This window comes from Mya arenaria, chromosome 3 (genome assembly GCF_026914265.1).
Source record: "Mya arenaria isolate MELC-2E11 chromosome 3, ASM2691426v1".
NCBI classification, from domain to species: domain Eukaryota; kingdom Metazoa; phylum Mollusca; class Bivalvia; order Myida; family Myidae; genus Mya; species Mya arenaria.
The window spans coordinates 85,211,393-85,225,824 of NC_069124.1; the positions used below are offsets into that span (position 1 = coordinate 85,211,393).

The 14,432-nt window shown below is 33.5% G+C and overlaps 1 protein-coding gene across 1 annotated transcript in view; it reads left to right on the forward strand.

The window, feature by feature from the left end:
* The first annotated feature begins 9,076 nt into the window (after positions 1–9,076).
* LOC128227748 (tyrosine-protein phosphatase non-receptor type 9-like) overlaps positions 9,077–14,432 on the forward strand; it is a 28,521-nt gene continuing 23,165 nt past the window's right edge. The window contains exon 1 of the mRNA XM_052938557.1: positions 9,077–9,195. Coding sequence (XP_052794517.1) covers positions 9,160–9,195 — 36 coding nt within the window. The 5' untranslated portion in view covers positions 9,077–9,159. The remainder of the gene's footprint in view (positions 9,196–14,432) is intronic.

Here is a 14,432-nt window from a genome sequence, read left to right on the forward strand (position 1 = left end):
AAGTTACTTGAGTGTAGCATTGATGCGAGAAAGATCATGCCATGAAGACATAATAATAATAATAATAATAATAATAATAATAATAATAATAATAATAATAATAATAATAATAAAGTGGTTTGATAAGGAATGTAAAACTTTGAAAACGAAAGTCTCGATGAGTCTGCGTCGTTTTCGTGAATCAAAAAAATTACATGATCTCAATAATTATTTAACAGCGAAAAAGCGATATAAAAATACATGTAAAACCAAAAGAAGATCTTACAATGAATTATGTGTGCAAAAACTGGTCGATGTTTCAAAAAGTTAAATCGACTTTTGGAAAACACTTAAAGACTTAACACAAAGTAATAGTATTTATAAATCACAAATTTCCACAGAACAGTGGTTTAATCATTTTAAAGAGTTGTTTAATCCAGAATTGCCGGACGTAGAATTATCAGGAACAACTGTACAATTAGTCATAGAGAGTGATGTCGAATCATCAATATTGAACATGGAAATTACAGACGATGATATATTTGATGCCATCAGATGGTTAAAATCTAATAAGGCTACAGCGGGCAAACTGTAACTGCAAACCACTTTAAACACAGTATTAATCATATAGTATCATATGTACGTAGAATTTTCAATCGTATATACTCATCAGGCGACTTTCCTGAACAATGGACATCAACACTGATGATACCCATACACAAGAAAGGAGCAAGAGATGTTCCCGATAACTATAGGGGAATATCCTTAATTGACGTATTTAGTAAAATATACATTTACATTTTGAACAAGCGTTTGACTTTTTATTGTGACGCGTTTAACAAAATAACTGAATCACAGGCGGGTTTTAGAGCAAATCATTCGACAGTGGATAATGCATTTATTTTAAATGCTGTTATATCGAAATACATGGTAAATTGTATGTTGCATTTGTCGATTTTAAAAAGGCGTTTGATTATGTTAACCGTAGAAAGTTATATATGTCATTTCTTAATCGCGGAATTAAAGGTAAACTATTCAATGCAATAAAAGCTATATATGTGTCTGTTAAAAGTCGAATCAAAAATGGTTATGAACTAAGTGAGAGTATGAATTGCCCTCTAGGATTCCGTCAAGGATGTAATTTAAGTCCGATTTTATTTAGTCTGTTTATTAATGAATTGTATGACTTCCTACATCAAAATGGAGTACGCGGAATACAACTTTCACCTGAAATTATTGAAATATTCATGATTTTATTTGCTGATGATGTAGCATTTATGTCTGATACTATTGTAGGTCTACAATCGCAACTTAACCTGTTGTATGAATATTGTGAAAATTGGAAACTAACTGTTAATGTTAACAAAACAAAGATTGTTGTTTTTAAAAATGGCGGTTGTCTTTCTAGATACGAACATTGGTATTATAACAATTAAAAAATTGAATGTGTAAACGGTTTTAACTATGTTGGGGTACATTTTACTTCTACTCTGTCACTGAATAAAATGGCCGACACCATGGCTATTAAAGGCAAACGGGTTCTTGTAGCATTATTAAATTCCCTGTATGATTAAATGCCTTTACAAAAACATAGTTATTTCAAAACTTTTGACGCAAAAGTTGTACCTATATTACTGTACGGGTCCGAAATTTGGGGATTACATAGACATGAAGGTGTCGAAAGAGTGCACAATTATGCCTGTAAAAGGTTTCTTTCTGTACCTCTATTTACATGTAATGCTCCAATTTTAGGAGACTGTGGTCGATTCCCGTTGTATATTTTTTCTTGTAAGCGTGTTATATGCTATTGGTTAAAAAGTTTAAGTATGCCAAAACATAGATATGTGTCCAAATGTTATGCGATGTTGAAATCTTTGGATACTGTTGGTTATGTGAATTGGGTAACCCACTTAAGAAAACATTTATTTTCAAATGGCTTTGGTTATGTTTGGAAGCCCAGTGTATTACCAATAAAAATGCTTTATGGCAACATACTTACAACGACTTAAAGATCAATATGTCCAGTCATGGCGTAGCAGTTGTATAAATAGTGCCAAATTGCAAGCTTATATCGGCTTTAAAACCAATTTTGAGACTGAAGCGTATGTAAATTTTCTTTGTGTTAGGAAATTTCGGAACGTATAATTATGCTCGCTTTCGAGCTTCAGCTCATACGCTAGCAATTGAACGTTGCCGTTATACGAATGTTGAAAGACAGTTAAGGTTTTGTCCTCATTGTAAAGATGTTGTAGAGAAAGAATGTCATTTTCTTTTGGTGTGTCCTTTATATGATACTATTAGACAAGAATATATAGAAAGAAAATATTATGAGAACCCAAATATAATTAAGTTTAATATATTATATATTTAGTATATTGATGTCTTGTAATATTGAAAATGTTGTGAAAAAAACTGCTCACTATTTATACTCAGCTTTGGAAAAGAGAAATTCACTTTTCCAGGATTAAACATTACATACGTGTTACAAGTTTTGACTGTTAGTACATCGTATTGTATATATAAGTTATCAATGTCATTGTATCAAAATGTACTTTTTCTATGTTTTGACAGATACTATTATTTTATCCATGCTCACTAATTTGCACAAGTAGTTTTCATGTATGTATGGTGTGATGTTTGCATGGGCTGGTGGCCTTCTAGCAAATAAACTGTTTGTTTGTTTGTTTTTTTGCTTTTGTTTGTGTTTCATGAATCAAATATGTTATACATATGTGTGTTGTTATGTTTATATTTTTCATGCGTATTCAGCGATCGAGTGATACACAATTAAAACACAATGAAAACTTTCGTCTCTTCAAGTGCTTCAAACGGGAGTGATTTATTCACTTTCACGAGGAAAGCAAGTTTTGATTTTCATCTCATATTTTCAAAAATTTTAAACTTGAAAAAAAACTCATGTTTTAAAAAACCAAATCGTTAGAAACAAAAGAAATCGGTGTTACAATTGCATTTTAAACTCGCATTGCTTTTGTCTTATTAATTACTTTATTCAGTTGATGTCGGATAAGTCATACACAACTTTAACCCATTTAATTCGGGAAACACATTTAGGAGATATATAAAAGTCAGAGCGTACGGAAAAGTAAAATAATATATAAGATAACATAGAAGGATAACACGAGTGTAAATGAACCGAAAAGAGATTATACAATCACCTTTTGGGGTGTCACTAATGTAACCAACCATAACATTATGTGCCGGGGGTGGCAAAGTATCAGAAGGAAAGATTTACAGAATGACAAAATGGGGAAAAAGTAACATTCCCAGAATATAAAGACTCTGACAAACACGAGAGATAATAATCGGAAGAAAAGATGGGTTTGATAAAGCCGACAAAACACATAGATAACTATATGCTGTAAGTGAGCAAGCATGCTTTCAATTACATTGTATTGCAATTTTCTTTTCAGAGAACAACTTTCTTAATTCAAACTGTTTTAGCTTTCCGAAGTTCAAAAAAGTTTGTGAATTTATTGAACCATTGGCGACTATTATAAGGAAGAACCTATTTTTCAAAAAAAAAATGCTTACTAACAAGTAAAAATATACATTCGAGGTTGTTTTCGATGGAAAATGGCCGAGGTGTTTCGAATGTAGTTTCACTCTCACAGATGGACCCTTTTTACTTTTTTTCTTAGAATGAACCTATTTTTGCGTAAATGTCTGAGAACCAGTGTTAAAAGACTGCTGATAAAGGAAATTTAGTTGGCAATGTTTGAATAACCTTCTGGCGAACGCACAAAAACAATGTTTGTCACGAAGATACATATGAGTTAAAAAACAACAACATTTATTGTGTGATTTCTTCACGTATACTTTTAGACCATATAAAAGGACAAAAACTGATTCCCAAACTACTTACTGGTTGGTAGTTTGATATTCGCGAATAATCAACTGGAAATGTTCTAATATCCAGCTGGCGAATGTAGAAAATATACTCAAAGAAAACAGTGTTGACCATGAAGATACATCTCTGTACATGCATAAAAATGCATATGGCGTGTGCATGATTTCTTGACATATGTACCTTTTAACTATATAATTATTTAACAGGACAAAATCTGAATCCCCAACCTCCAACTGGTTAATTGGTTGTTGGATATTTGAAAATAACATCATTTTATCATTCAACATCAACATCTTACTACCATTTATTGATTATTCGATTGCAACTGGCAACTAGCAGGTTGTTGAATATTCGAATAGCCAGCTACCAACTCATAGGTAGTTGTATATTGGAATCCCAAACTTCCAACTACCTGCCAACTTTACCGTCATGATTTCATAAAATGGTCTCGTTCATTCTCGCTTCTGTCCCAATCCATCATGTTTGCGTCAGTGAGCGCTCTGATTTCTGCAAATTAATTGATATTGCTCGTTCCGGGTGGATCATCGTCGGCAACCACGGCGCACATTTTCCGTTACACTTATGGTATACGTAGTATAGTGTATCGGAGGTATCCGACGATGAAGTGGTTTTGCCTAAGTATAGACATATTCGCGGATCATGTACATTTTCATCAATTGCAGCAGTATCTGTTGATTTAAATAACGTCAACGCGGCCTCGTAGGAGTGTATATTTTCTGAAATTAAATGTTCATTAAACTTCTTATAATGTTAACTGATTCCATTATAGTTTACACGTTTCCAAAGGTAAGTTGTGTACCTTTGGTATGCGCTTGGGCTGGTTGGCGGTGTTCTGCTTGACAACGCCGAATGAAGTTGTGATCATAAATGTAATGGTCCGCTGTGGGCGGCGGATGTGCATTCATAGTGTAACGGTCCGCTATAGGCGGCGGATTAGTGTAACGGTCCGCTGTAGGCGGCGGACTGTGCGTCCATAGTATATCATCCCGTTATAGACGGAAGTACGTTCATAGTACGTATGTTAACACCGGGGATGAGCAAAAAAGTCACGTGACCACAAATGCAAACGCCAGTAGTATTTTGGCTCGATCGATCGTCAATCAAGGTAAGTTTCTTATCGATATGTTTGTTATACGCGAGAGTTCGTTCAAATGACATAGCGCAAAAAAGAATGCATTGTTTTGTCTTTCGATCGGTGTATTGGTCACCAATGACTGCATAGTTTCCGAGAACACTTCGATACAAATTGTGTCCATGAATGCAAACGCACGTAGGTAGTGTTTTAATGTCACATATTTTGATAAATTGCCACATTTTATTCAAATGTTTGTTTTTCAGTTGTTCAATAATGGTTTTTAATTGCTTTATGAATACTTTGTGCGATGCAATATGTACAAAAATTCATTTTCTGAAGTATTTCAAATTTGGCAAACGTACGAAGTCTACCTAAAATGGCAAACGCACGTAGGCATCTTATAATAAGGAGCAAACGAATATTTCGTTGGCCTTTAAAAACTGAAAATGTGTTCAAGATATTGAAGATATTTATCCGCTTTATTATTAAATGTCCATCATAATAAAAGTTATATAAATTTATGATACGTAACAAACATTGACACATTCGGAACTCCTCGGCCATTTTATCGAAAACAACCTCGGATGTATGCAGGTACATCAGTTGAAGTAGTTCGTAAAATTTTGAATTCTATCATTAATTAAATATAGTGTTTTAGAGTTGTATTTATTGATCTAAGTTTAATTTGATTGCCATTAAATTGTATTATTGCAAACATAATTAAGAATCCCAAGAGTAATGTCACTAAGTTTAACTGCTAAATAAAATTACTACGCGATCTACTTGCAGCGGACTTAAACGTACCACTTTTTGAGTATGTAAACCGTCCAAATACATCCGAGGTTGTTTTTTAAAAAAATGGCCGAGGAGCTCCGAATGACATTGACACGATATTATGCGGAAGTGTTGCGGGAAATATGAGTTCTCGAACAAACTCTCATCCGGCCATACTGGTGGTATACAGACTTAACTAACTTAACAATGCTTGTTAAATGTTTATCTCGAACATTTAGAACAGCTGTTGTAATGTCACATTTCAGGAACCACACGTTTGATACAAAGAGACGGAGTACAGTACAGTACGGGACTGTTTTGATAAACAGAAATGCATTACAGAAGGGAACCATTGGTGTGTGCTGGGAGCGGGCCAGACGCAACGATTCTAAGATGCTTGTAACAGATCGCATGGGGATAAACGTTTCATTTGAACATAATTTAAACATCTTTAATGAACCTTTTATTTAACCATTCTTCATGTTGTGATGATAATACTGTCATGATAATTGTTAAAGACAGATATTGTGATAATAATAACCATAAAATGATATTGCGATGTTACAATGACAATGTATGCTCTACCCGGAACAATGTTTATATCACTGAAAATACTCTTTGAACTGTATGTTTAAGTGCTGTTTTACAGAAATAAAGACATTATAATGGAAATGTTCTTCATTTATTCTATAACTGCATATCTTAGATTTGTTTTATACATGGAATAAAATGATTGACAATAAAAGCGATCACAGATACTCAGATCAAATCAAAGATAAGTAATCAAATAACATAACGATTAATTAATAAACAATACTTTTGTCTGCCTGAGATTCTACTTTTCCACATCAGATAAGTTGACCTAAAAATTTGGCAAGGGCCAAGATAAAACAAGTACCCGTATGGAATTCATTTTTTTTCAATCGTCATCACGCAATTACCTCCTTTGTAGACGACTGTCGTCTGTAGCATCATGGAAACATTGTCTCGTGGCAATTTTAAAAATCAAAATTTATTATTTCTCGCTTCAAATGGAGCAATAGAAAAAATTTCGCGCTCCATTCAAGAAATGACGCTGTCCTCTTTTTAGAACTATAGATATTTAATCATAACATAAACATAATCTGAATCACTGCACGCATATCCATAACAACCACGAATTATTACAAATCTATACGCGCATTATATTCACTACACACAAAAGATTTCCAGGTTTTTCCAGGATCATCGCCGCTCGTGTAAGATAGGTTCATCCCACCTCTTTCGCAGGGTGTTTTGCGGAAACACGGTAAACCCCGCTTCCGCAATAGACTCTATGTTCGGGTTGGGATGAACCTTGCACTCTCGCCCATGAAAGATATTTATTATCTAAAATTTGATGTTTTATTTAGTGTGTTTAATAACATTTGATTGCACAATCTACTTCTATGCCGATAACATTTCCCACATTCAGCGCACTGGTATGATTTCTCGCCAGTATGGCCGTCCATATGAGCCTCCAGGTTTATTTCTCCTCCATTGAAATCCCACACATGTCGCACGTATAACGTGTCGTGCCATCTCCTCCTCGCCAATGTCTGTTCAGGTATGTATGTGTAGTGACCTCCTGCATGCATTTCGGGCGCAGAAACTGCTTATTGGATCCATGTGTGGTGCACCTGTATAAATACATGTATGCCTTTAAAAGTATGCAATTAAAATACTTGTAATTGCAATATTTTGGTAACCTTTAATAAAAACGCCTGAGCTTGTGACTGGTAGATAATTGCTTAATTATATAATAATATAGAATAAAACAAGAATAATATAAGCATTTTTTAATGCTAGAATACACTTACATATGGCGCGTCAAGCTCTCCGTGGTGTATAACTGTTTCTTACAGCATGTAAATGCTTTTACACCGTCATGGCGGCGCTCATGCAATTTCAGCCCCCATGTCGTTTTCAACGCATTCCCACAAACGTGGCAAACAAATGACATCACTGAAACAGACACTGTCATTCATTAATTAAGCGCCACTTGATTTACTTCGCAAAATATATTACACAAATTGTAGTTTGTTAGAAGAATATCATCTGTAAAGGCATTTTCATAAAAAATACGTCTCGTGCAAACAAACGCTTATTAAAATCTTAAAAGATGGCTTATCTAGCTAAGTAAAACGACATAAAGCGTTTCACTTTCCCTTATGCATATGACCGTAAGCATTAATAATGCTTAATTAATTATGGTCATAATAATAATTAAATATAAATTCAAAAATCTTACAGCAATAGTTATGGATATAGAAAGAATAAAAAGTTTTAAAAGCTTTCTACATATACGATATTATTATGTAAGATGCCTACGTGCGTTTGTCATTTTAGGTAGACTACGTACGTTTGCCTTATGAAAATGCCAACGTGCGTTTGCCAAATTTAAATACTTTAGAAAATGCATTTGTTTGTACAAATTGCATCGCACAAAACATTCATAAAACAAATAAAAGCCATTATTGAACAACTGATAGTCAAAACAATTGAAAAAATGTGGCAATTTATCTTTATATGTGACATTTTAACATTACCTACGTGCGTTTGCATTCATGGACACAATTTGTATCGAAGTGTTCTCGAAAACTATGCAGACATGAATGGTGACCAATACACCGATCGAAAGACAAAACAATGCATTCTTTTTTGCGCTATGTCATTTGAACGAACTCTCGCGTATAACAAACATATCGATAAGAAACTTACCTTGATTGACGATCAATCGAGCCAAAATACTACTGGCGTTTGCATTTGTGGTCACGTGACTTTTTTTGCTCATCCCCGGTGGTTAACTTGGTTGGTAATTTGCAAATTAGCAAAGCCCGGGCTCTGTGTGAATAGATAATTTAGTGTATAAAAAAAACCAAGGGACCCCTTCTGGGCCGGGCCACAGGAATTTGACTCAGTGTTTTGTCTAAAGATTGATAGTATAAGTGACCAGGTCTTTGTCCGAAATTGCTGTTTTTTGTCAGTTTTTGGTCATAAAATGACTTTAATATATCATTTTAGACCTAACACTGAGTCAAATTCCTGTGGGTCGAGCATGCTCACTGAAGGGATCTGTTGGCCTATGTTTCACGTCGCACGTTACACTATTAATTAAGGCCATTGAAAAGGACCTCCAACGACCATCAACCTCCTCGTGAAATTATTTTTAATTAATTAATTAATAAGTAATTTTCATTATTACTTCAACAGTATTTGTTTAAAGATCACTTAACCACGTTTAAAGCTTTATACTGAAACGTTTGAAATGAATTTCATGAGTGGTACGAATCGAATGGTCGACATCAAAGGGTACGAAAAAACATTTTGCGACATAGCCCGTAATTCGTTCGCATTTCCGGAGTTGATGATAATGAACGAAGAAAAATATAATCGTTAAATTTGATGTTCAATTTAAACGAGGATGGAATCCTCACAATTTAAATCGGAGGAAGAGAAGGTATTTATCATCATATACATTAACACTAATTTGGAACACATTTGTTCATCCTTGTGTTTTGCAATGTTGCTGCAACAGGAAATGCTACTTACGATTTTTGAAGGGATTGTCAAATCAACCAAACCTTGTTCCTGCCGACTGAATTGACTAGTATGATGACACTTAATATAATCAAATTAAAGCTACTCTGTTTAAATTCTTATATCAATGTTGTCCTGTTAAAGAAATCCCAATTGCAGAAAAAATAGCCCTTCAAGGCTTCAAACAATATAAAGCATTTTGGTTTAGGGGTTATATTACACCTAATTTGATGTTGGCATTGGAAAATACCATCTGAGAGTATTGATCATTGGAACAGCGGTTCGGATGGTACACGAGTAACCCCTAGCTACAATAATGAGCGATCTGGGATACTTGTTTATTATTTTGACATTTCTTATGTATCCCTGAAACGCTACAACTCACTACCGCTTATCAACGGGCGAAATAATATACTTTAATAATATGCATTGATGTTAAATAATAATGACAAAGTTGTTCAATTTTTAATATGCATTGATGTTAAATAATAATGACAAAGTTGTTCAATTTTTTTCCGACAGTGATCGGAACTGGATTTAATTTGTCATCAGTTGTTATTTTCACATTAATATATTATGGATCACGAATACTGTTATACATGTACACAACCAGTCAGCTTTTCCCCAGATTTATCAATATCGGGAAACTTGATAAACAATCGACACTTGTAAGTGTTTTATGATGACTTAACATGTTTTTGGGCATACTGACATAACTAAATATGTATTTAATAGTAGGCAATAATATTTTCGTAGTAATTTGAATTTATAAGCAGATAATTTCAAAATTCTCTGCGCAAGGACCGCTTGCTACTTTTTGCTGGAATGGTGGACGTCACGAGTCTGCCATAGTAAAAAAATTGTCAAAAGACTCGTTGACGGCCATTTAGGTGGACTAGAGTAACCCCTCCATCATCCACGCAATATGTTCTCTTTTTAGGTTATATAAAGTCAACTTTCAATATTTGAGTTATTTGTAATACCCACGTTAGCTTATTATAATGTCTCCCCTATTCATGGGGATATATTGATTTGGCCCATTCGTCAGTCAGTCTGTATGTCACACTTTGTTTCTGCTCAATAACTATAGGATGCTTGGACCCAGAACCTTGACTATACTTGGTATGCAAGTTGGTCATGACAAGTAGATGACCCCTATTGATTTTGAGATCAGTAGGTCAAAGATCAAGGTAGCATTGGTGACATTAAGCTAAAAAATGTTTTAGGCTCAATAACTAAAGGAAGCTTGCCCCCAGTTGGTCATGACTAGAAGATGAACCCTATTGATTTTGAGATAAGTACTGTAAAACAAAATGATGCATCCATCTTTTACATTAATTTTTAGCTCGACTATTCAAAGAATATGGAGAGCTATACTACTCACCCAAACGTCGGCATTAGTGTCACACCTTGGTTAAGGTTTTGCGTGCAAGCACACATAGGTTAATATCTCAGCAACTACTTCAGGTATTGCATTGAGACTTTATACAATGGTACTCAACCATCCAACCTACTTAATTAATCAAGTTAGAAAACTCTAGTTTGCATTAATTGCCCTTTATTATTTGACTTTGAAATTCTGGTTAAGGTTTTGTGTGCAAGCACACATATGTTAATATCTCAGCAACTACTTGAGGTATTGCATTGAGACTTGATACAACGGTACTCAACCATCCCACCTACTTAATTAACCAAGTTAGATAACTCTAGTTTGCATTAATGCAAATAATAGGCCTTTATTATTCGACTTAGAAATTCTGGTTAAGGGTTTGCATATAACCACTTTAGGTCAATACCTCAGGGAATACATGATGTATTGCATTGAAACTTTACGCACAGGCTCTCAACCATTTAACCTTCTTCTTTAATCAAGTAAGGTAATTCTATCTTTCATATTATATCATTTTTGCACCTTTATTCTAAGACTTAGAAATTCTGGTTAAGGTCTTGCATGTTAGCACACATAGGATAATATCTCAGCAGCTACTTGATGTATTGCGTAGAGACTTTATACAATGGTATTCAACCACCCAACGTAATTCAATAACCAAGTTAGATAACTGTATTTTGCAAATAATGGCGCTTTATTATTAGACTTCAAAATTCTGGTTAAAATTTTCCATGTAACCACATTTATGTTAATATCTCAGCACATCATGTATTGCATTGAAATCTAAATTAACAGTGGTCCATGCATGTTTCGCCAAAACTTTTCAATCTTTACATTAAAAAGCGGCGGAATAATCGAGCCCGCTGTCTCTGTGACAGATCTTGTTAATATTCATAGGATCACTGATCTTGTGCAGTAGATGTTCACTATTGAATACGAGTGTAAACAGCAAACTTCAGGGTCAGGTTCATCTCCAGACCAAAATGACAAATTTCATGTCCATCATTGATTATTTCTCAGATACGACCACACAATGGGGAAGACAAGTGCTTTTTCATAAGTCATAATTCACAGTCTCTAGTTTATTAGAACAACTTCCTTTTCAGTATATATATATATTATGTTTAGTTAATAAATGATTAACTTCTTATTCATTATGAGGACATTTTGTGCATCTGCATTTAGCCTGTTGGATGTTTTACAAAATATATGAAACAATAAGGCCTAAAAACAAAAATTGTTTGGTTAGGGTTACATCCTTTTCAAAAATAGGTAGGGTAGGTAGGCTTTTTTTTATTTATTTTTTTTTATTAGGCTTTATATAAGAATATCATTTTCATCATTGGAGAATGGTGTTAAAGCTATCTTCTGTATAAGCGTTTAAGGTTTAAACTACATATTGAAAAGCAATTAAAAAAAACGGATTTTTTTTTTTTTTTTTTTTTTTTTTAGTTTTTCATTATTTTTTTTCAAACTGACTATAAAAACGGTAGGGTCGGCGCCTATTCCGTAGGTAGGGTCGGGTAACCCGAACCAAATGTATTTTTTTTTTAGGCCTAAGGAAATTAAAATCACAAAAAAAATATGTTCAAATGCACATAATTTCAGTAATAAAATGTTATGGCCACATTAGAATTTATTATTTTATACTTTATCTTATAAACCAGGGCTTTTTCTATAGTACCCACGGGTCCGACTATCGGACCCATTCCCTAAGCAAAATATAAGATATTTTTCTTCAGAAAAAAATCCCGAATTAAAAAAAATAATTTTTTTTTTATTTTTTTGGTAGAAATTCTTTTTATCTGTACTGGTTCATTTTCAACATCCTAATAAATTATGTGATGTGAAGTTTTTTTGGTAATTGAACTCAGAAATCATTGATTTTCATCACATTCAGAGATATGAAATATTATCTGTCATGATTTATTGCAATAGATATTTACACCCCAAGGATTGATATTTCAGCCATTGTGGGTCTTTTAAAGGGAAAATAAACTAATATTAAATCATTTCCTAATTCACAGGAGACTAGACAGCTCTTTCTTTTCACTGTAAAATTTCCCAATTTCCTCATTTTCACGACGCAAAATTTCCCAAAATGTCTAGGGTCTTTTTCCCAAAATGGACAGAAAAAGCCCTGTTAATACCACATGTACATCTTAATTTCTCCAGGAAAACAAACATACAAGAAATGAATCCTAATGCAAAGCACAGCACTTGACAGATCACAGTATGACAGTATCAAAGTCAGCAATCAGATTTTTGTACCAAATTCTTTAAACCATGAATGGCCCTCATTAGTAAAGCCTTGTTTATGATTTCAGTTAACACAATATACTATATATATCAAACACATGATTATCATCTCTACCATTTAGGTATCCACTAAAAATGTACATATATAATAAGGAGATGTCTTAATTTTTCTTTTTGTTTCCCGTAGTAGCATTTGTATTGAAATTCCCATTAAATCAGTCAAAAAAACAAGATGTACAAATGGTTTTGTGTATTTGTCATCATTTTGACAAATAAGGAACAATAAGACTCACCTGTACAAACAGTATTGTGTGTATTGATCATCTTTTTGACAACCATCCAAGAAACACTACTTTGCATCTTATATGCTTGTCATCTAAATTTTAACAATCGACAAAAAAGATAAGATTCAAAAAATTTAATTTGTTTTAAATCTATTATTTTCTTATAATAGTACAATGATAAAATTGAAGTAAAGTATCACTGATACCAGGGCTTGTCACAATATCGATACCATGTCTTAGCACCCCAATGCTATAGAAATTTAGCAAACTTTCCATTCAAATATTTTTTATGATTTTTTATATGGATTAATATTGAGGAAATAATGTTTATTTTCTTTATTTCATCATATCAGGATCAAAAATAGATTAGATAGAAGAAAATACCCTGTCCTAATGGATATATATTAATTGTAGGTAATTTTATTTTGCTGTACTTCTTTCATCTAAAACTTAAAAGTACCATTAATTGTTCTGTAATGTATATGCTTTCCCATGGTTTTAGAGATTTATCAGTGAAACGAAATTGATGTTTCACTGCTTTGAAATTAAAGCCTACTCTCAAACGTCAGTGCGCGCAGGGCTGGGACACAATTTTAGCGATGCCAACTGCATATGATGTTATGTGTGCATATAAATTGTGGTGTAATTAAAAGACTTAAAACATCAATTGTAGACATGCAAGAAAAGAAATTGTTTGTTTCAGTGTAAGATTGCAATATATTTCACCACGTAAACACCAAAAGTAAATATTTCACTCCTGGCTTTGCCACTGGTAAAATATAATTTTGTTCAGTGAAACATATCACAATCTTACACTGAAGCAAACAATAATCCTCTAGATCATAAAGCTGAAAGGACTGGTTTTTCTAAAATGACTCAAATATCATGTGAAATGATCAATCTAGTGGTGCTATAACTTCCTATTTTTACCAAAAGTGGAACACCTTTTGTCATTAGATTGTGTCCTAGGTGAATGAGTTTGAATCACCATTGAAATGCATTTTCTGTTCATAGTATGGAAACATCCAGGGGCCATCCGATTTGACAACTAACATATTGTGACTTTCGAATTCTTTGTTTCGACAAGTCATGCTATATAAATGTATCAAGAATGTTACCAGGAAGGAAACCAGGTTTAAAAATAAAAAGAATATCATTTAGGGATTGCATAAGGTCACAGGGATACCTCGGCAATTCTAGGAATTCACCATACCAGCGTATATG